Source organism: Martes martes (genome assembly GCF_963455335.1).
Source record: "Martes martes genome assembly, chromosome: 13".
Classification (NCBI taxonomy): domain Eukaryota; kingdom Metazoa; phylum Chordata; class Mammalia; order Carnivora; family Mustelidae; genus Martes; species Martes martes.
Window position 1 is genome coordinate 2486967 of NC_137901.1, and position 22550 is coordinate 2509516.

The 22550-nt window shown below is 60.3% G+C and overlaps 1 protein-coding gene across 2 annotated transcripts in view; it reads left to right on the forward strand.

The window, feature by feature from the left end:
* The window catches only part of MBP (myelin basic protein), a 103609-nt gene extending 81059 nt beyond the window's left edge, over positions 1 to 22550 (forward strand). Inside the window, exons 5-9 of one of the 2 annotated variants that reach the window (XM_080821992.1) lie at positions 11220 to 11327; positions 13129 to 13164; positions 13502 to 13534; positions 16656 to 16766; positions 20989 to 22550. In XM_080821992.1, the coding sequence (XP_080678118.1) occupies positions 11220 to 11327; positions 13129 to 13164; positions 13502 to 13534; positions 16656 to 16766; positions 20989 to 21033 (333 nt within the window). In that variant the 3' untranslated portion in view covers positions 21034 to 22550. The remainder of the gene's footprint in view (positions 1 to 11219; positions 11328 to 13128; positions 13165 to 13501; positions 13535 to 16655; positions 16767 to 20988) is intronic. The other variant, XM_080821993.1, reaches the window with a different exon arrangement.

Consider the following 22550-nt stretch of genomic DNA (forward strand, 5'->3'; position numbering starts at 1 on the left):
AGCGTGCCGGCGGAGACGGGTGGCCTGGCCTCTCCCCCCGGGGCCCAGCGCTCTGCTCTGCCCCTGAGGGCTACTTCCCGCCACAGCTGAACTGGGGGCCCAAGGCCCTCACTTACTGCAAAACCCATTGCAACTTGTCTTTTCCTTCCAAAGAGAACGTTCCAGACCCCATAGCCCTGACCTGCTCACTCGCCTTCTACGCAGAGATGACTGGTTCCTAGAAAAGACACTGGGGTCATCGTTTTGGTGTCTAGGCCCATCGTGACATTCGCTGGACATTTATGCTCAAAGAGCCTCCCGTGCCCATTGGACTCACTGAGGTTTCTGCAAACCGGGTGCCTGAAGCCGCACACCCGACCAGAGCGGCGTGGGCCGACGTCCGGTTCTGCCTCCCACCTCCCTGGAGACGGCAAGGAAGCATCAGGAAAGCCGCATTCCAGAAGGCTGTGGACCCTGCGCCAGCCACCCTGACTCTGGGGGAGCAGAGCTTCCCCGCGGGGAAGACGCCGCTTTCCTTTCAGGGGGCGCTGCCGGTTTCCCCGGGGGAGGGGCAGGGACGCTGCGGCATCTCTGGAGCCCCGGGTCACCAGTCACTGGTCACCACAGCCACGCTCCTCCGCAGGGACGCCTCGGCAGAAGGGCCCGTTAAGAGGGGGGCCCTCGCCAGGTCACCGGTGCCTGACCGAGAAGACGGAGGGCGGGCGGCTGGAAACAGCACCATGCTTGTGGCTTTGGGAGCCTCTCAGGGCCACTTCCAGGCCGACAGGCACCCCCGTCCCCCTCCGTGGCCTTCCTCTCTGCCGCGCCCACCTCCCAGGATGACGGAGCTGGACCCCGGGCATCAGGCCACGACACGGGGCTTGCTGTCTCTTTCTGTGCCTAGGGGGACAGCCTCTTGTCATTCCGACCCCTGCGTGGCCCCCGAGGCGGGCAGAGCCATCCCTGCGGTGCAGAGGGTGGTCGTCTCCCGATTTGCTGGAGGGAGTCAGAGCCCCGCCGCTCCCCCGCGGCCCCGCAGACGGCAGCCTTCGCCGTCACCCTCGTCTTCACCGTCTGCTAATGGCAAAGCCCTGGGCCTTGGCGCCAGTCCCTGCCGAGCTGACCGCCAGGGGCAGCCGCGTGCCCACGAGCCGCCGTGCCCACAGACTGCACAGCCTGCCCGCGGCCTCCCTTTCCGGGATCGGAGAAGAGACCGACTGTCGGGCCAGGCGACAGGTAACCTAAAATTTCCCTCTAAATCAAAGGTCTGCCTGTAAATTCCTCCAGAAATAGAGAAAAGACTGCCGTTGGCCCCGCACAGCTCTCTCTGAAGAAAGAAACTCACAGCTCTAATTAACCTCACTCGAGTCAACAATTCAGAAACGAAAATATCCTCCAACTTGCAGGGAACAAACGCACAGGGCACACGGCACGTGCTGTTCGGACAGGGAAGAATTCTCCCCCATCTGGGACATCTGGGACGTCTTGACTTTGCCCCAAACACAGCCCTGACGCTGTCTCCTGAGGCACGTTGGAAGTCTGAGCAAATCCGGCGTCACGGCTTCGTCTGAGAAACAGACACGAGCGAAAGTAGGAGCGTGGCCCAAGGCCGCGGGAGAGCCTCGTCTGGCCACCCGTGGTGTCTGGGGACACCCGGGAGTCACGGGGTTTGTGGGGCGCGAGGGGAGCGCCCCTGCCCCGGCTCTCTCCCCGACACACCCGGACCGGAAAGGGAGCGAGGTCGCAGCTCAGACGCCTCACTGCCAGCCTCGTCTTTTATCCCCACACTTGTAACCCTTGTGCACTTGCCGGTTCGGAAGCGCTTCCCCGGGGGCCCGGGCTCAGCACCCGGGGCAGGCAGGGCGGTTCTGTGGTGGGGACAGGCATGGCTGGCAGGGGGTGAGGAGAGCGTTGGATGGAAAGGAGGAGGCTGCTCCCGCCGCGGCCTCCAGGGAGTCCTTGAGGAGGATAAGCCGCCGAAAGCAGATCGCCCGCGGCCGCGAAGGGCCTCTACCCGCCATGGAAGGCGCGTGAAGCGGGAGGGGGGCAGGGAAGGTATGTGGGTTCCTTCGTGTGCTGTTCGTGGTCAGTAAACATGAGGAACGTCACGCACGAGCATGCTGGGGCTTAGCGCCAGGAGACAGACATCGCAGCGATCCCGTCCCGCTCGCCGCGCCTTGGGGTCCGTGGCCCCAAACAGGTTACGTGGATTCACCACGTGGCTCCCTGGAAAGGAATCTCCCAGGACTGCCCCACAGTCAAAGACTTCTCTGGCACGACAAAGCAAAATGCACCTTCCTTTACTCGGTCGCTCTCAGGACCCCTGGTGAAGCCGTCTGCGTGGACGGTGGGGCAGGACACAGGGCTGTCCCGTGGCGCTCCGCCCTTCGGTTACAGGCGGAAGCCCCGGCACGTGTCTGTCTCCCACCTGGCCGGCGGGGGCCGCTTTCAGTCCCACGAACAGAGCGGGATGGCGCAGCCCTTACGGGCTGCTCGTGGGGAGCCGTGGCGCCTCCGGGCTCGGTGGGAGCTGAGTGGCCCCTAGCCTTAATGACGCGGAAATGCATCCTTCAAAACGATCACCAAACTGGAAAATCTCACCTCATCAACTGCTGTTTTGCATTCACTGTCCCCAGCTCTCCGTGTTTACCAAAAATGAGTCGGAACTAATCTTCCCGGGAAGAGTGGCGGCCACAACGTGCCCAGCTCTCCGGGCACTAACGGGCCCTTCTGACTCCGTCAATAGATACTACTTTTCCTTATATACAGGAACATTTTTAGTTCTAGCCCGTCACACCTTCACAAGGTAACGTAAGGTAAATCTACACATTTTTAAAGAATAAAATAATCCTACACTTTTAAAAAACCCGTTCTCCCTTCCTACCCTTTCCTTCTGTCGTGTGGCTAGGCTGCGATTTCTTCATCTGCTTCCAAGGGTTAGGTTTGGAACATCAGCCTCTGTCCCACGTGGAACCCACAAGAATCTGGCTCGGGGTGGTGGCCGCAGCCCCGGGTCCTGGACCAAAAGTCAGGAGAGCCAGCGACCCCTCCCCATCCGCTCTCGAGTATCAGCTGCCGCACCTGTTAAGTGGAGGGGCGTTTCTTGCCCCACCAACGATGCAGGTGAGCGTGAGAATCACACACCCTGTATTTTAAAAGTCAGTGGAATCGCTTTATTTCCTTTTTGAATGGAATCCTTTGGGGACACAGAGAGAAATTCCTAGAACTTGGGTGGTTTAGCTACATAGGATGGCACCAGTAGGAAAACCATCACTGGGGTTAGCCCTGGGCGCCCCGTGTCTGGACTCTCCAAGACAGGGTGACAAACGAGTCCTGGGGGCGTCGGGGCCACGGGACAGAGTGAGGTGGCTGCGTGGGGCCTCCAGCGGCCAGAGTTCCGTGCTGGGATCAGATCCTTGCTGAGGACCCATGCCCAGGCTGAGCGGCCAGAGCGGGAGCACGGGTTGGTGTGACGAGCGCCGGCCGCGCTGAGCTCCCCAAGGAGCCTCGACTTCGAGCTCAAGAACGGGCAGGGCCCACGTAGGAACTGCTCCCTGAGCTCCTTTCTTTCTCCATCCCATAGGAAAGACGGAGCAGATACCAGCCCGCACTCTGGGTTGGAAGGATCAGTGACCCCCAAAGTGCACCGTAGAGAGGCGGAGGGATGGAACATACGTGTTGTTCCTGTGTGTTATTGGAAGCAAGCTGGAGCATCCTTCGTGATATTTAAGAGAGATTCTAATATTATGACGTATCTGAGGCCCTCACCCCATTAGGACGACTCTTAACCATTAGGGACAAAGGGCTAGATGCACGCGATTTTGAAGTTTGGGTTTAAACCCCCGGAGAGGACTGGCGCTAACACGGCCGCGGTCTGCCACGTAACCGCTCTCAGCTAGTGGCCTGCACTTGCCAGTCACCCAGCTCCTGCCTCTGTGCTGCGTGTGCAGGGGTGTATGACCGCTCTCCCGCCCCTGCCCTGCACTCAGGCAATAGCATTCACCAGAAGAGAAAAGTGAGCACAGTGAGGCCTGGGCCGTGGGAGGGCAGGGACCCCAAGGCTCACTGGGCTGTGCTCGTGCAACGGAGAGCACCCAGGTGCACCTCGGAGCCCAGCGCCCGCGGGCGGCGCGCACAGAGGGCTGGGAGTTCGCTGTGATTTCATTCGCTGACATTCTGACGGCTCTGGAAAGGTAAGCGGTAAAGTAGGAGCCACGATCGTTCTTCCCGCTAAGCACAAACCCCGGGCACGGTGAATATTCATCGTTTTCATGGGAACAGCATTTTCTTCGGAGAGGGAAGGCGCCCATCAGTTTGTCTCTGGTCAGATCCGAATGCGAGCCCGTGGGGAAGCGCTCGTGTGTTCACGCGGCAGCCGTGGTACTCGGAGGCACGAATCCTTCCTCCGTCTGGTGGCCGCGGATCTGCAGGTGCGTCGGGTGAAAACTAATCTCCTGTTAGGACGCCCAGCTCTCCAGCAAATCAATCAGGAGCAGTTGAAAATCCCTTCCTGAGGCCTGGATGGGTCGCGGCGGTGGCCGGGAAGCCGGTGCACGGGCTCCCCCTGCCGGCGACGGACATTATCTCAAGCGGAGGAAAAATGTTTCAAAAAAGCCGTGCAAGGACACCGCTTAAAGGAAAGAGCAGCTTCCCTAAAAATTAACGAAATGGTTGCCCTTTGTGCCTTGGCTTCCCTCCCACGGCGGGTAAGACCTGATTTGTCATCAAGGAGTTGTCATTTTATTGGTCATGATGCCAAAAGAAAGAGTAACCCGGTAGTGCCATAAGTATTGTGCAAACCGAGAGCCTGTTTCAAGGCACCCGCCCATTTGTCTGTTTATGTGTGCGCAGAGCTGGGTCCAGACACTGTTTCACCAAATCGAGACACAAGGGCCATCCCTAGGTGATAGAATTTCTTCTACAACCTTTCAGATCTTGACGTTTCTGTATGACAAGTTTGTGTTATTTTTCTCATTGGCCCAAAAGCTTTCATTAAGAAATAAGCAGATTAATTTTTTCAAATCTCGCTTGCAAAAATGTTCAGCTGTACGTGTGGAGACGGCCTCGCCTCGGGCGTGGACCGGGGGCTCCCGGGCTCTGACAGCTCTCGGCCCCGCAGGGGGCTGCCCCTCGTCCCAGATCATCCCGGCTGACCTGAGGACGCCCCCTCCGCCTCCTAACCTCCTGCAGGGAATGAGCCGCCAGGAATGGGATAGACGTGGGCAAGACACACCAGTCTTGACAAATTAGGGTTAACTGTTAACCATTTGCCTCTTTTTTCAACCTTAGTGAACACAAAAGTTCACAAAAAAAAGTCCACAAAAGCTTCATCAGAGAATTACTAACTCTGTGACCTGAAAACTAAGCGTTCGGGCGCCTGGTGGCTCAGTCCAGGAAGCGTCTGGCTTTTGGTCTCTGCTCACGTCTTGATCTCAGGGTCGCGGGATTGAGCCCGTGTTGAGAGCTAAAAAAAAAAAAGGAAAAAGGAAAAACAACAACGAACTAAGGGAGAAGACCCCTTCTTCTGTCAGGGGCCCCGTCCAGTGGACCTCTGCCAGGGGACTCCATCCGCCACCAGTATTTGTGGGGCAGAGGCTGAAGACCGAGGAGGGACGGAGGGGGAAACCCCACAAGTGACCAGCCCGCGACCCTCGCGCCCGTCCGCCTGGCCTGGCCGCAGCTGGTCCGCGGGGTCGACAGGTCACCTCGTGCCCCGGGACCTGCCCCCCTTCCCTCCTGCCAGTGCTGCCTCCGACACAGCGTCCTCCCCGTCTCTCCTGTCCCAGCACATGAGCCCCTTCCTTCCAGTGCTGCATGAGAAAAGGCTAAGTACCCACGTCCCATGAACTGTAAACTTTAACACGTAACCAAAACCCCAGTGTTTGGGAAGTGCCTCCCCAGGCCCGCCAGGGGCTCCTGCTGCCGCATGGGCGGACGCCGGCCCTGCTCTGACCTGACCCGACCGTCAGCCCCAGACACTTCCCCAGGGGAGGGCCCTGCGGCCCCTCCAGCCGTGGCTGGGCCGCTCCTTTCAGCAGGGCAGACGGGCCTTCGCAGGGCGCTAGCCTCGTACTCGGCCACCTTACGCGTTCTCCCTGCCCGACAGCTTCCCTCCGAGCTGCTGGGGGTCCGGGCACCCCTTCTGCCGGTCGTCAGAGGCATTGCCAGATGTGGGCAAGCCAGGGGCTCGGCACAGAAGCCAGAAGGGGGGAGCCCCCCAGGTGCCCTCGATGGAGGAACGGGCAAACCGGAGGGGTGTGTCCATGCGACAGAACGTCACCCAGCCTGAGTGATCTAGGAAGGGAATTGTGGCGGCTGCCCCCACACGGGCGAGCCTCAGAGGGTATGGCTGCAAGCAGCCAGACACGGCAGGACCCACCAGCCCGCCCCTGCGAGGTGCCTGGAACAGTTACGTCCACGGAGACGCCGAGGGGGTGGTGGGCACCAGGGGCCAGGGGCAGGGAAACGAGGGCTTGGTGCATCTGGAGGGACGGCCAGACTCACGGACACAGGCCTCCGGCTGGGCGGTCCTGGGGATGACACAGTGTCTTCTTCAACACTGGGCTTCATAAGGACAGACCCCGCTCATGGCGGTGGTCCAGTTTAGGTACTAATCTACAGAGACACAGATGCGCTTTCTGTGTGCAGTTCTGTGAATTTTAACGCCTGTGGCCTTCTGTGTAGCTGCCAGCACAGGGAGGACGCTTCAGCCCAGAGCCGTGCCCCCTGCGCTCCCGTCGTACCCACACCACAGCCTCCCCTCGCCCATCCCTGCGCCCTGGCGGCTGCCGCTCTGCTCTCCCTCGTGGTCGAACCGTTAGAAGAACGTCCCGTAAATGAGTCCACGAGGTAGGAAATCTCGGAGTGGCTTCTTCCACTCAGCCTGACACCGTGGAGAAGCCTCTGGGTCTCCACGGGTACCGCGCTTGTCCCGTCTTCCTGCTGCCGCTCCGACTGCCTTTCCTCCCACTGAGGAGCATGTGGGTTGTTTGGGCCGATTAGTGATGTTCAGGAATTGAGCTGCTGATAAACACTCGTGGGCAGGTTTGTTTGTTTGTTTTTAATGAACATAAGTTTTCATTTAAGATTGAAATTACTTTTTCCCTCAAGAAATTCTTGGCCAATATATTCATTACAAAAAAAAAAAAAAAGACTTCCGGAAATATTGTTTGCTTTCTACCCTTCAAAGCAGGGAGTAGGGTTGCTGGGTCCCACGGGAAGGAAATGGTTCACTTTAGAAGAAGCTGCCGGATTGCTTGACAGAGGCCTGTTCCATTTTTCGTTCTTACCAGCAGGGCGAGAGAGCTCGCGGTGCCCCACACCCTTGCCAACACCTAGTATCGTCCGTATTTTAAATTTCGTCCACTGTGACACCTTCTTGTGGCTTTGAGCTGCATTTTCCTAGTGGCTGACGATGCCGAGCAGCCTCTCACTGTCCCAGTCCTGGCCCACGCCGCATGGACTCCGTGTCTGGGCCGTCGTTTTGAACCGGGTTGTTTTTCAACCGTTGAGTTTTGAGAGCTCCTTCCATATTCTGGTTTCAGGTGCTTTGTCAGATGTGTGTTTTGCACATATTTTCTCTAGGCTGTAGTCTGACTTTTCATTCTCGAAACAGTGTCTTTTGCAAAACCAGAGTTTTTAAATTTTATGGGCCATTCCTTGGATGTCATGTCTAAGGACTATGCTTTCTTCTAAATTTGTGCAGTTTTACGTTGTTGATAAAGATCTATAGTCCATTTTGAGTTCTTTTTGGATAAGGTGCGTCATTGGGTTGAGGGTTTTTTTGTTTTTTGTTTTTTTAATATGGAGACATGGTTGTCCCAAAACCATTTTTTGAAAAGATTCCTGAACGGTCTTTGCACCTTCACCTTCCTCAGAAACCGGCGGGTCACATTTGTTGAGCCGGTTTCTGGACACAGGGCTGGTCAATCCGCGTCTGTCCCCGTCCCACACTCCCTTCGTTACGTGCACTATATAGAAACCTGGAAATCAAGGGGTGTCCTCGAGCTTTATTCTTCTTTTCCACAATCACTGGGCCATTTTGGTCCCTTGGCATTTCTATTACAGTCTTAGAAACAGCTTGTCTGTATCTCAACAAAACCCCGCTGGGACTTTGGAAGGGCCCCAAAGACGGCTGTCTGGGGAGAGCGGACGCCTTTGCCGCGCTGAGCCTTCCCGTCCACGAACACGGACGTCCGCCTGCTGGCTCAGGTCTCTGCTCTCTTCCCCAGCACCTCCTGGTGTTTCGCGTAGAGACCCCGTCTGTGTTCCCTACATTTATACTAACAGTTTCTTTCTCTGATGCTGTTGTGCACGGTAGCGTTTTCACATTTTGCTGTTTCTTCTGACTCTTCGTCGCATAGTGTGTAGAAATGTGATTAGTTACATGTCATTTTTACTGCCAGGGCACGACAGATAGAATGATGCAGTTGGAATCAGGGGACGACCTCAGGTCCCCTGCGTGGCCGTCAGTTTGCGACCAGGTGTCCAGGTCAAGTCCGTGCTCAGGGGGCGGGGCTTCACCGCGCATGTGACGGGAGAAGCGTGGTTCCAGCTGGACGCTGTGTGTGAGGCTCTGTACTAGTGCTCTGCACGTTGGCACATCCGTCCAACACACGGTTCACGCGTGCCACGTGCTCAGTTCTGTGCCGCGGATTCTGAATAAACACCCACCACCGTTTCCGTGAGCGGCACTGACCCCCGATGGCTGTAGCTCCCAGAGCCCAAATGCCATGTACCGGCTTCATGCCTCCTTTAAATTATGCTTCCCTCAGAAGATGGGCGACGAATATCTTCGTCGCAAAAATCACAAAATACATCATTTGTCTTGCAGCATTCAGAGCAGGTGTGCGTAACTCACGTGAGAAGTGTCATCACCTATGGAACGCCTCCGTGTCTAGCTCACAGCAGGAGCACATCTGAATCGTCCGAGAGCCGCGTCACAGGACTTACCAGTCCCGTCTGTGAAAACCTCTGTGTAAAGTTTGAGGCGTTTCTCTAGTTTAACCACAGGCGTGTCCATTACAGGTGTGAGATGCGTCTGTGACCCAATATCCAGTCCTGGGTGTGCAGGAGAACAGTGTGTGAACGCAGAGAAGAGCAGGGTGCGCGGGGGGGGGCTGACTGCCTTAGCACAGGCCGTTAGGACGGTACCTTGTAAATGACCACCTGCTGGATGTGTGAGACGCTGAAAAGATATTTGTCTTAAAGTAACTAATTTAAATCATTTCTGGCTCATCTGTTTTGCTTTTTAATTCTTGATTTCACGCTCACTCTTTCCTTGGAGGGGAGCGTACGAGGTCGGCGTGCGCGTTGAATGTGACCGGCCGGCGAAGTCAGACGCGGAGACGGGCTGCAGGACAACGAGGGTCAGCAGGAGGAGTGGGCTCCTGGGGTTCCTGTGGCATCAGCGGAGAGCGGTTGGTTAGAACGGGAAGGCTCGGGGGTTTCAGCAGTAACAGAACCGCTCCGGCTGGCTCCCTGCTGTGCCCACACCTCCAGGTTCAGGGCCCCCGGGCTCCCTGGGCCTCCCCTACAGGTGCTGGGGCCTCCCCTGAGCGGCTGGGCTCCCGGCCAGCCGCTGGCACTGCACACTCAGGGTGCTCATGGGCTAGCAGTGCGGGAGGCTAACGACCCCCCAGGTCTGCAGGGTGAGCTGGAGCCCGCTCCTCGCAGGACACCCCTGCCAAGTGGCCGGGGCAGAGGGCCGAGGAAGGAGCGCCGGCGCAGGGCCCGGGCCGAGAGTGCGCACGGCCCTCCCCGGAGGCAGGGAGCGGGATCCCCATGACCCAGAGGCCGGCCGGGCGTGGGGGCCGTGTCCACAGCACAGCGAGGCGGCCGCGCCGTCAGAGCAAAGACCCGCACTCAGGAAGCAGCACACATACCGCGTTGCTGGGAGTCGGGTGGGTTCGCGGCGGGTGGGTTTCTCCAGCCAGAGAAAACGTGCTCCGTTCTGTAAAGCCAAAGCGGGGAGTGGTCGGGCAGGCAGCGGGGAGAGAACCACTGGGTTTGCAGATGCGTCCTGGCTGGAAAGGGAACGAGCCGAGGAAGAGCTCAGCCAGCTTCTGGTTTAGCGTCAGTCCTGGGAAGGGGGATGGGTGCAAGCGGGACATTGGAGAGAGACAAGACGCGTTCCTGGAGGCAAGGATGACCACGGAGTTGCAGACCTGGGGGTCCGAGGCAAGAAAACAGGCATCTGGGGTCAGCAGGCATGTCCCCAACAGTGGGTGCTGGGCGCACGCACCCGTCACTCCAGCCACAGCCCAGCCAGGGTACAACGGTCACTGGTTAGGTGAGGCCCACCGAAGGCCTCACATTCTGGAGGCCGTAGACTCCGTAGAGGCGGAGTGTGTCCCGAAGAGGGGCTTGGCCTCACACAGGCTGCACAAAGCTGAGGAGGGAAGGGAGGACCTGCAGGGACCTCAGCCCGTGGAACGGAAACGGCCCTGGGCGTCCGACGCCAGACCGGCCCCAGAGACGCTCCCGTGGCCCTCATTTCCCTCACGTTCTTCCCCGTGCCTGTCACTGGGCGAGCAGGAGGGAAGCCCCGGGGTCCGTCCCACAAGCTCGCCTGCCTGAGCGCTTGGTGTGCGGGCCATGCTCGGGCCACGCTCGGGCCACGGTGCAGGGGCACGTGGGGGCTGGTGTGCCGTGGGCCTCGCTCCTTCCGCCACGTTCCGTGTCATCTCTGCAGCACTTCCTCAGCTGGGAAGGGCCGGGCACGGCTGCCCACAGCCTTCCCTCGGCTCAAGAAGAGGAAGCAGTCGTCCCAACCTGGGGCGGTGCCAGTGCTCTGACCTCGGGCGCTGATTTTGCGGAACGGAGGCTAGTTCGCGGGACGCACCCCCTTCGGAGCTCGTGGTGGGGGTTTTCGCCATTAATCCCTGCGTGTTCTCCTTTATCCACAGCAGAAGCTCGGGGAAGTGATAGCTTTCTCGTACCACTCACTCACCCCACGTCTGTCTCCAGTGGACTCACGGCCACATCCCCTTCCCTTCCCTGTGCCGTGACTCTGGGGGACCCAGTGCCGGGTCCATGGTGGAGACACCCCTGGTACAGTCAGAGAGGCTGCTGTTCCCCTGCAGGCCCCAGGAGCATCCCGGGTCATGGCAGTCACATCCCAGCACAAGGTCCCGACCCTAAAGAAACCAGGTGCATTTCCAGGAGAGGAGAGAGGCCTCCCAGGGAGGCCAGAGCGGAGGGTGGGACCTGACCCGAGCTCCCCATGCCCTCTCTTTCAGGATGGACATCACGCGGCAAGAACTGCCCACTACGGCTCCCTGCCCCAGAAGCCGCAGCACGGCCGGCCCCAGGATGAGAACCCCGTAGTGCACTTCTTCAAGAACATTGTAAGTGCTCCCACCCCACTGGGAGCGGCAGGCGGCAGGGAGAATCAAGCCTGGGGGGACAGCAGGTGCCCAGTCACAGCCTCATCCACGGGGGACAGAGTCTATCTCCACATGACCCTGAATTCAATACACAGGGGACCAGAGTCTATCCCCATATGACCCTGACTCTAATCATGAAGTGACCTGAGTATATCCCCAGATGACCTTGAGCTCTAAGCATGCAGGGACCTGAAAGTATATCCCCAGATGACCCTGACTGTAATCCAGAGGGTACCTGAGTCTATCCCAAATGACCCTGGGCTCTAATCCATGGGCACCTAAGTATATCCCAGATGACCTTGAGCTCTAAGCACGCAGGGATCTGAGTGTGTCCCCAGATGACCCTGAGCTCTAATCCATGGGGGCCTAAATCTATCCCCAGAGGACACTGAGCTCTAATCCACAATAGACCTGAGTATATCCCAGGTGACCCTGCACTCTAATCCATGGGGGACTGAGTCTATCCCCAGATGACCTTGAACTCTAATCCATGGAATTAGAGTATATCCCCAAATGACTCTGAACTATAATCTCTGAGGGCCCAAGTATATCCCCAGATTACCCTAAACTCTAATCCACAATAGACCTGAGTCTATCCCAAATGACACTGAGCTCTAATCCATGGGGGCCTGAGTCTATCACCAGATGACACTGATTCTAATACGAGAGGACCAGAGTCTATTCCCAGATGACACTGAGTCTATCTCCAGATGTCCCCGAGCTCTAATCCATGGGGGCCTGAGTCTATTCCCAAAAGGGACGTGAGTATATCCCCCATGATGCCTCCTCCTCCTCAGGGTGAGGTTGGCCATGGGAGCTCAGCCCTAGAACCTGGTCACAAGGTCCGGACTCCATCTGCCACTTACTGAATTTTGCGTTCTAGCGAAGAACTCACTCCTTTTGAGACTAAAGTACTATGAGACGCGCACTCTAAAAACGCAGGCTTGGCAAAACTCTGGAGACAAAAAGATTAACAAGATGCAAAGAGGAGCAGTCGTCAGGGTTTGTGGACAGGGAGGTGGACGGGGGAGCACAGATGGGGCAGTGGACCTACTGTGTGTGATACGGCGGTGGCAGACACCTGACCTCACACACTGGTGCAGACCCACCCAACGAACACCCTCGCTGTGCGCTCTGACTCGCTTCATGGAAGTGCGTCCACCTTGGCTCCTGCTCGTGTCCCACGAACCGGTAACAGACGGGGGACAGCGTGCAGGACGCAAGGGCGGCCGTGGCAACGCTCTAATTTCTGTGCATTCTTTCTAGAAACCTAAGACTGAAAGACAAAAACAAAACCACAAGCTTCTGACCCTAAACGTTTTGTGCCACAGACATTTTAAGAGGGTGTTTTGCGTGTTGACGAGTGAGTGTTTGACAAGTGAGCCCCAGGCCCAAGAACACTCCTGAGTATTGGCAATGCTTTTCCTCCAACCCTGAGAAAGGACCTTAGCCAAGGGAGGGTCACCGTCACCCCCGGGGCAACACGCGCATGCAGGGACCTCGGTGGGATGGGTCGATCCTGCTCACGGAGCCTCCTGCCCTTGTCTGAACACTCTCTGAGTGTTCTGCAAACTGCCTGGCCTTGGCATCTCAGGTCCTACAGTTTCCATGAACGAGGACAGAACGGGGCGGCGGGAGGCAGGGGGCGGGGTGACTGCCCGGGCCACCCCGGGTTGGTCGAGAGCTGGCAGGTGAGGGCAGGAGGCTCCGTGGGGGAGGGAGGTTCCCACCCCTGCTCACTGGCCTCTGTGTGTCTTTGTAGGTGACACCACGCACACCTCCTCCGTCGCAAGGAAAGGTAAGACCTTGGAACATGGTCCTTAATTGTCACTCTGCCTGGAGACCTTCCCTGAAATCCCTAAATGTACCAAAAAGAGGGCGGCCCTCACGGCTGCCTGACTTCCCCGAGTAGCACAGGCTGTGGCAAACCGCACGGAGAGTGGGGCCGGCTCCCAGCTCGCTCTCCCCTTTCCACCCTCGCCCCGAATCCGCCCTGGGCCGCCCTTGCCCTGGGATCCGGCAGGTGTCAGCGCTGCTCACACTCAGCACCATCTTGACCCGTGCTGCTCGTTTCTTAGAGGACTTTCTTTCTTCCTGCCTCAATGACAATATCACTGTCTCTCTCTCTCCCACAGGGGCGAGGACTGTCTCTCAGCAGATTTAGCTGGGTAGGTGGCACGGCACGTCCGCGCGGCTCCCCCTCCCTTCTGCTCCTCACAGCTGCCCGGCACCTGCGTCCTGCTCCGCGAGGCTCCCTTTCTTCCTCATCAGGCCAGGGCCCACGCCATCGAGGGCCACCTTCTCCTCCCGAGGGGAACCCGGGGCCCCCACCGCCGACCCCGCCACGGGGCACAGGTCTCTGCTTCCATGCCGGACCAGGTGGCTCCGTGCCTGAGAAAGTTCTTGACCTTCTAGCACAGGGGGAGGATACCGGTCCCCATGGGGCAGGCCCAGGGAGGCCTGTGGCCGGAGGGCTGTCCACACCCCCAGCCCAGCCCCCAGGCTGACCCTTGGCGATGCCACCCCCCGTCACATGGTCTAATGAAGCCACGAGACCAGGCGTAGCAATAACCACAGCGTAGCTCTCAGCATCCAGGAACGTCGTCTGAGGAACACCGGGAACCAAGTGCCCAGCACGATTTTAAAGGCCGGCCGGCTTGCTTTCTAGACACCGGTGACATGCGGTGGCCGCTAAGCCGGAAATGCCTGTCGGCGTGTGCTGACCAGACCTACAGACGTGGGTTAGGAGTAAAGGCCAGATACGGCTCTTCCTTGGCCCGGGCTGCCGATTGCGGGATACAATGGAAGAATAACCACAACCTATAGGCCCGGACCTCGTGTGCCCTGGACACCCAGCCCGAGTCCCTCGTGCCGGGCGGGCACACCCGTGGGGCTCAGTTAATGGGCATCACACACACGGATGAGTGACGTTTGAAAGAAAGAGAAAGGAGGGAAGCGTGAACGGTGCGGGGGGGGGGAGGGGCGCGGGGGGAGCCGCCGAGCAGGGGCGGGGCGTCTGTAGGGCTCGTGCGTGGCCCCAGCACGTTCTTACGTGGAATCTGCCGGGACGCTCCGTGCACGGGTATTTGAGCCTTTTCTGAGTGAAGTGAAGGACTCTGCCGAAAGCGCCGAGAGTGTCGGCCGCAGCAGGCGGGCTGGGCCTCACCCCGACTGACGTCTGACTCTCTGTGCCCGCAGGAGCCCAAGAGAACCTGCAGACGGAGCTCTTGTTCTGGTGACCCCTTGTCTGCCTCCTGACTTTCTAGGCCTGCACGCTTGGGCGGCGTGAGGAGTCAGCGGTCCCGGACCACGCGCGGGGCCGGGAGGAGGCCCTTCCCCCACAGGGCGCTTGAAGCCCGCTGCACCCGGCAGCTCACCGGAAGGACCTTTGCTCCCCTCCGCGTCTCCGTTTGGAGCCCACTAATCTTCCTTCAGTTTCTCTTTTTTTCCAAAGCAAACCCAGCTCATTCATTTGCACGCGTGTCCATTTGCTCGAGCTACAGGACGGCCTTCCGGCTTGCAGGGTGCGGAAGTCGCCCGCGCTTCTTCTAAACGATATCAAACATTTCTTGGTAAATTCCAGGTTATCCAAAGATAGAAGCAACCAAGAATTGGAAAGGACGAAAAGTCAAGCAGATTATTTAATCTGGAAACCCACCCTTGAATTTTGTTCTCAGAAGCTCCTAGTTTCGGAGAAAAGCCAGGGAGGCAGGAGGATGTGGCGCTGGCGTGTGAGGCGTGGCTCCTGCCGCGAAGTGTGTCTGCATGTGGCACCTGCATGCTTGGCCGTGGCCTGTCCCTCCATGGGAGGTCCCGGAGCGAGCGCGTCCACAGGAACCTCTGGACCCCAGGGCAGCCCACCCTCCACTTGCCGCCGCCCCTCCCTACTGCCGCCTCCACCCCCTTTAGGATATGGGGGACTGCACGGATCCCCGTTCCCTCCGGTCCGGACACACCTGCGTGCTGCGGGGACCCTCGGCGGGGCAGAGGGTCCACCAGGTTTATTTCGTTGACTAGATTGTTGGGCGCAGACCCGAGCGAGACCCCATGTCCTGCCGGCAGAACCTGAACTCCCAGAGCCTGTCTCTGAAGACAGAGCCACGGGGCAGGCAGCAACCTTATCTGAGAACCCCCCAGCCTGCTTGGCACCCGCGTGACATGGCGTGTGAGCCTGGGGATCCCCATTCTGCCAATATTAACCTCCCTGTGTTGGCACCGCCCGAGCCCCACAACTCCTTTCTTGTATCCGTGGGGGAGGATCCCATTTGAAAGTAAAACAGCTCTGAAAGTAGGCGAGGCTGGGATGCGGACGTCCTGACGCGTCAGCAATCACCAGCCCTGCTCTGTGCCACACGGGGAATTTCTTCCTTCCCCCAGTGCGTGGGGGCTGCTGGCACCAGGAGGCCGGGCACGGCCCCTCCTGAAACAACTGCGAGCATATGCCCGAGCTTACAGGCTCTGTTGGCAGGGCAGCGTGTCTGTGACCTTGCAGAACCCTCCCAGTCACCCATTACCCCCAGTTTATAGATGAGGAAACTGAGGCTCAGGGTGGCTTTGACACTTGCCAGAGGTCACACGGCGAGGGAGCGGAGAGCTAGGGCTCCGTCCAGCCCGCGGGGTGCCTGGGTCTGTGCCCTGGTGTACGGTGGCAGGGACACGGCTTGCTGGCTGGACCTGCCCCCTTCCCTCCTTCACCATCCCAGATCCCGGGCCCCCAGGGGGGTGCGCACATCCGCTCTCAGGGCACCGAAGCCATGGCCCGGGGAGCTGGTGCCGGGTCCTCCTGGGGAGAGCTCATCCGGGCCAGACAATCCGAAGCTTCTCCTTCCGCTTTAGAAAAGTAAGGCCTCACATTGTGCCAAGGCCAAGGCTCCGGACCCCGCAGGCCCCTGCGGGAGGGGCCAGACGTGAGGGGTCTGCGCGGAGAAGCAGCCAGGGAGCCCCCCAGCCCAGGCGCCTGGCCTCCTGCCGCCTTAGGCCCAGGAAAGTGCCCCCTGGGGCCGAGAGCTGGCTGGGTGCCCCCTTCCTGCGGGCAGGGGAGCAAAGGCTGTTCACTGGGGTTAGCTCAACCTTGCCGCTCTTGTCTTGAGAACCACACGGTAGAGCGGGTCCCGGCTCCGATCTTTGAGAGAGTTTGGGCGCCCGTCTCCCAACACACGGCAGCCCGGGCTGGGCCGACACAGAAGCACGGAGCTCGGCCCTGGGCCTCGGCTGAGCGGTGGCCGTCCCCGCCCCACAGCCCATCCCTGCCCCGCACAGCCGCCCTGAGTGCTGTCTGGTCTCTTGCAGGGAGGCGAGGGGCAGAAGCCAGGATTTGGCTACGGACGCCGAGCTCCAGCTCACAAGGGGCTCAAGGGGGCCCATGACGCCCAGGGCACGCTCTCCAAAATCTTCAAGCTGGTAACGTAACCCTTGTGACCCTTCTGATGGTCAGGGATGCACTGGCGGCGGGCCAGGGGCGGGGAGGGGTGGGGGCGGGGGGAGGGTCCAGACTTTCCACACTGTTCCTCTGCGGTTCACCTGCCAGGCTGGCCCAGGGACCGGGACGTGTCTGCAGGGGTGGCCCAGGCTCCCTTGGGGACCTCGAGGATACATGAGGGTCCCGCGTGAGGCTCCGCCGCATCCTGCAGAAGGAGGGGTGGGCGCTGACCTTGTCTGGAAGCCCTTGGTGCCAAGGCCTCAGATCTTGGACCCCCGAGAAAGGGAGCAGGAGCCGAGGGGCCGGGGGAGGTCAGTGATCAGGCGGCCAGAGGTCCCGGGAACCCACGGGGGCTGCCTGATATGGACACTGTGGTCACTGGCCCAGGGGCCATGGTCAGGGGTGAGCTTGGCAGGGCCCGGACACCTGGACAGGGCGTGAGAAGGCAGCGTGAGGACGGCAGGCGGGCGGGCCCTCTGGCTTCCGGCTGGACGCAGACGGTCCTGAAGTGTAGCAGAGCCTCAGAGAGCCCTGCGGCCGCCCGTCTCGGCTCTGGTCGAGCCCAGGGTTGGCTTCTCGGTGTGCCGAGGGGCTGGCTGGCCTCTGTTCATTCCTGGACACTCGCGGGCTAGGGAGCCTACAAGGATCCCAGGCCTCCCCGCCCCGGCTCCGGCGTAGGGCCTGCAGGACGCCGTCCTCAGGGGCTGTAACTGCCTGGACCCCGGACGCCCGACAGCCTCGGGCACGGGACCGCCCACAAGCAGCCGCCGTCCCCAGGAGCACAGGCCTCAGATGGACACAGGGGCACGTTGGCGGGCTGAGAGCCCAGGCTGGCGGTGCTCACAGCTGGGGGCCCATGGCTGCCCCCGCGCCCTGTCCGTCTGCGGTCGGGCTCGCTCCGAGGACGGGTGCTTGCCGTACATCACCGCATGCTCTTTGGGGCGGGGGGGCGTGTAGAGAGCATGTTCTCGTGGTGAGAGACAGAACGTGGTTGGAATGAGTGCCCCTGGGACAAGGCAGGGCCTCTGGATGGCTGCCCACGGCTCCGGGGAGGGGCCAGATAAGGCCTCGTGGGCCAGGGTCGAGGAGCCGGTCACACAGCTGGGGGCAAGCCCAGACTGGAGGAAGCAGAGGCCCCGGAGGAGACAGGTCAGACAGGGATGGGGTCCCCCACACAGAAGGCCCTGGGACCCCCCAGAGGGTTGCATCACTCGGGTCCCCTGACACCTGACAACTTGGGTGTTCACGCTGAAAGGCCAGCCGTGAGTTGCTGGCAGAAACCAGCCCGGATGGGACCGGGGTTTCTGCAGCCCCCCATCTGGGGTCTTGGCAGCGGACCCGAGGTCCCCGCAAGAGCCCACACCTCGGGGCTCATGGCTGGAAGGGGACAGGGATGCCCCACGCCCCAGGGGGACACATCGCACCTTCTGCACAGCCCAGGACAGTCCCCAGGCTGACTTGAGGCTCGAGGGAGTGCTGTGCATCACTGGACAGGGCGCCCACAGGGGTACGGCCATGGGCACCGCTGTCTGAGTCCACATTCCCACCTACTTCCTTGTTAGAGTGACAGCCGAGCAGCTGTTTCCCCTTCCCGTGAATCCGCACGAGGCTGCAGGCTTCCATGCCTCGTGGCCAGAGAGCCGATACTAAACAACAGCCACGGTTCCTTGCAAGGTGCCCGGGACTGGCTCCCTCTCCGACCTCAAGAAGCGTCACCGGGAAGACAGACGCCAGCACGTACAGGGCAGGGTTCCTGGGTTAGGGCAGGAAAGGCGTCAGCGAAGGCGTAAGGCCCCAGGGTGCCCGCAGCCCCCTGTCAGGAGAAAGTAACTCATGAGGGATCGCCTGTTTGTCCTTCCTGGGGGAGGGTTGGACACCGCTGCAGGCGGAGAAAGACGAGACGCCCCAGTAGGAGGGGACGTTAGCGCGGGCACTGCCACACGCCTGTCCGTCAGCTGTGTCCCAGCCCCGCAGACAGACACGTCGTGGATTCTTACCGCCCCCGTGAAAGCTTCGTCACCACTTGTCTTCAGGCCGGCGGGCACATCCTGGGGGAGCCGTGCGTTTCCATGGAAATTGCACGTTCTAGGGGTTCTGGGTCACCGATGAGAACAGGAGCATCCCCTCGGCTCCCCCTGTCCTCAGACCACGCGCTGGGGTCACAGTAGACAACTTGATTTAACACTGAAAGGCTCTGCTGTGCGTGGCTTGGCGGTATCATGCTGGAGATCGGGCCGCCGGAAGGCAGGACCTGTGCCTCCCACAGGCTCCTGGTCTCCCCCGGTTCGGGCTCAGCCTCAGGCAGCCACGCACGAGGCCCCTCAGCCCCAGTCACCCTTGACAGGAGGTCTCTAATCTGCGCGAGTGCGCTTTCTAATCGGCCCCCTAACACATTTATGGTTGAATAGTTGGGTCTGTGACCCCAATACTCATGGGGTCATGTGTGCGGATCTCACCTCGCCTGGGCGAGAAGCTTGCAGGTCGAGCGGACCAGCCACGTCCCTGTCCAGCACGTTCGTTGTGGGCGACGAACACAAGCCTGTGAGGCCCGTTTGTCTTCAATCGGTTCCGTGTTTTCCTACATGTCTGTTTGTACAAAGTAGTTTAGAAATTGTAGAGTTCCGTGGGGTTCAAGGGAAGCTTCAGTTTATCAAATTCAGTGACTGTGGCTTTCATGAGATTTTACTACACGAAATGTCCACGAACTGGCCAGCCGTGGTCGCAGGGCTGAGTGAGCCCACACGTGTGGTCACCGTCGATTGAAAACTCCCTCCAGAGGCGAGAAGGGCTCCCAGGCAGTGACTGGGGACGGAGGGTCTCCCAGTATTCCAGGAGGTGCCACTGCCACGGATGGTCCATCCCCGTGGGCTGGGAACTGCTTGGAAACCCTGCATTTCTCTGAATCACTAGGGAACTGCATCGATATATTATCAGTTTCTTCTTTGCAAATGCACAGCTGAGAGTTTCCCGCACGGGGGTGGGGAAGGCAGGGACGGAACGCACGGCCTTCTCGTGGGTTCCCTTCCTTCCTACCCCAGACGCGGCCTCAGGCCGACCTCCTGCTCATGGTCCAGCCCGTCCACTCGGCTGATCCCGGGGCCAACCCACTGCTGGCATCGACCTGCTAGAATGTGCGGAGAACCCGGCAGGGAGGAGAGCGTGAGACCCGCCCGGCAGGGCTGCTGGTTGGAACCCTGACTCCGCCGCAGGCCGAGTGGCCATGGGGCGTCACTCAACGGGCTGTGTTCTGGCTCCTCGGACTGGAAAACGGGGACGCTAAGCACCCCGCCTCCCGGGCTGGCTTCTCCTTCCACCACGGTGGGGACTTGCTAGGAGCAGGCACAGTCATAGAAATAACACCGGATGCCCACCGTTGTCCTGCGCTCAGACGGAGCCCCGGGAGGGGAAATGCTGTCTCACGGGACTGTACTGCACAGGATGGCGGGCAGACGCCCTCTGTTCTAGGGAGCAGGGGGTCCGCCCCTTTTCAGAATGAGACCGCACTTGCCAGGGAACTGTGCAGGTGAATTTGGGGGGGCTCAGAAAGCGGGAGGCTGGTGCAGACTTGTGCTGGGCTCCCCCGGAGGGCAGCACCGAGGGCCAGCTCACGGAAGGCCAGCCGGGCGGACGGCCCCGCCGCTCCCAGGGGCTGGCCAGGTACTCCAGGGGCTGGAGTCCCGTAAATGTTCTCACCGAGGAAACTAAAACCCCACAAAGCAGTTGTTTAACAATGTAGAGGGGCTTCTGGAAACAGCCCTAGCCTGACAGATCCGAGCTGTGGTCTCCCTCTGTGCACGGGGCTAAGGGGGGTGGCGTCGCCGGCGCTAGGCTTCCGTCACCGAGCTCGCTGCACAGGGTGGCGGATGCGCCGTGACCGGGGCGGTGTCCAGGGCACAGGCGGCATTTGGTGACGTGTGTGTTCACAGGCACCTTGCTTCCAGGGGCCTCTCGGTCTCGGCCCCCCGCAGCGTGACGTGGGTGCCGGCTTTCTGGGTCCTGGGCAGGCGACCCGGGAGCTTCTCCGAGGGTCCCGGCACACCGGGCGAGCAGGCGCTCAGGGTGCTGGGACACGTGGAACCAGAGCCCTGGCCTCAGAGCCCGGCGAGATGGTCCGCAAGCGGGGGTCCCACGGCGGGATCCTGGCCCGGGAGCAGAGGCCTCGGCCCCACGCGTATCCTCTAACTGTGCGTTTCCTCTTCTCAGGGAGGAAGAGACAGTCGTTCCGGATCCCCCATGGCGAGACGCTGAAGCCCTCCCCCGGGGTCCCCGAATCCTATCCTCAGCTTCTTAATCCAACTGCCTTACGAATTTAATACCGTCCACATCCGTTCCCCACGTGTAGCAAACACCCCCTGCCTAATGCCCATTGAGCTGCGCACACGGTGGGCCAGGCGCGCCGCGCCCTGCGGTTCTGGCCATCGGCCGAGCGGAGGAGACGCAGACAGAACCGTCCGCAGTGACATTGTGTCCGAAGAGAGCGCGCGCCCAGAGCCCCCTCCGCCCGCGTGGCCCGGACGCTGGCGGCGCAGGGGCACGGACGCACCTCCGAGCTCACCCTCCGCCCTCGGACCGGCTTTGCTGACTCGGCTTCCCCTGGCTTCGCGGGTGCTGCCGTGCGACACCGCTGTGGACACAGGGACGCGTGCGGGCGGTGAGGACTGCTGATCCGAGCATCCTTTGTTTCCTTTGGTTTCTCTCCCCGCCCCTGGCTCACCTCCTAACACACACTCACTCTCCCTCCAGGATGAGCAGTCGGGAGCGGCACAGGGGGCTTTCAGTACGTGCAGTGCGGGCGGGCAGCTGGGAGAGTCCCATGTGGTGGGCGCAGAGGGCGCCTGCGGGCGGCGGCTGCCCACCACACCTGGTTGGCGGGTCTCAGGCGCGGTTGCGAGGGGACGAGGAGGCAGAGCTGGGCTGGGCCACGGCCCCAACGGGAAACGGGATCTTCTTGGAAATTAGGTGATGGCGCGGCGGGAGCCAGAGCGGCTTCTGTGAACAGCCTGTTTCCCCCCAGAGCCCAGCAGGAGGGTCCAGGGAGACGCTCGTCTCAGAGCGGGACTGGAGAAGTTTTCTGAGTGGCCTTGCGGCGTCACCCTGGTCACTGCGGGAGGTGGCCGGCGGTGCTCCTCACGGCAGTGCGCATGGCAGATACTAACCCTCGGTGGACATATAACCTCCGCCAGCCGGCATCCCGACACGGACGCGCACGGCCAAGGGCTTCAGAGGGCCCGCGTCCTGAGTCACGGGCCGGACGTCGTGGGGGCCGGGCCTGGCTGGCCCTGCGAGCAGAGACGGGGGCTCCTCTAAATCGTGTCTTTTCTAACTTGAGCTCACCTTTCCTGTGCTCCCCTTATAATACACTGACCCACCGTTTGATTTTAGCTACGTCTTAGAGGCCTTCCAAGGAGCCACACCGGCGTCATCCTCCCTTAGAATGAAGATGAGGAGTAGTCAACGCACCCACGTAATCCCGTCCTAATTCCGATGCCTGGTGTGGGCGTAATATAATGTCTATTAACCCACAGCCTCAATGATGAGAGGGTTACGGGGGAACAAGGAACAAAATTTCAGAAACGAAACCTCCACATTTCATGACACACACACGCACACACACGCACACACACACACGCTCTATGTCTTCGAGCCGACTGTCGGCCGAGGGATCTCTGTGCGCGGCCGCCCCAGACAGCGAGCGCGGTGATGGTGGGGGCCTCGTGGAAACTACACACCGTCGGTTGACATCGAAATAAAATAATAAACTTTTA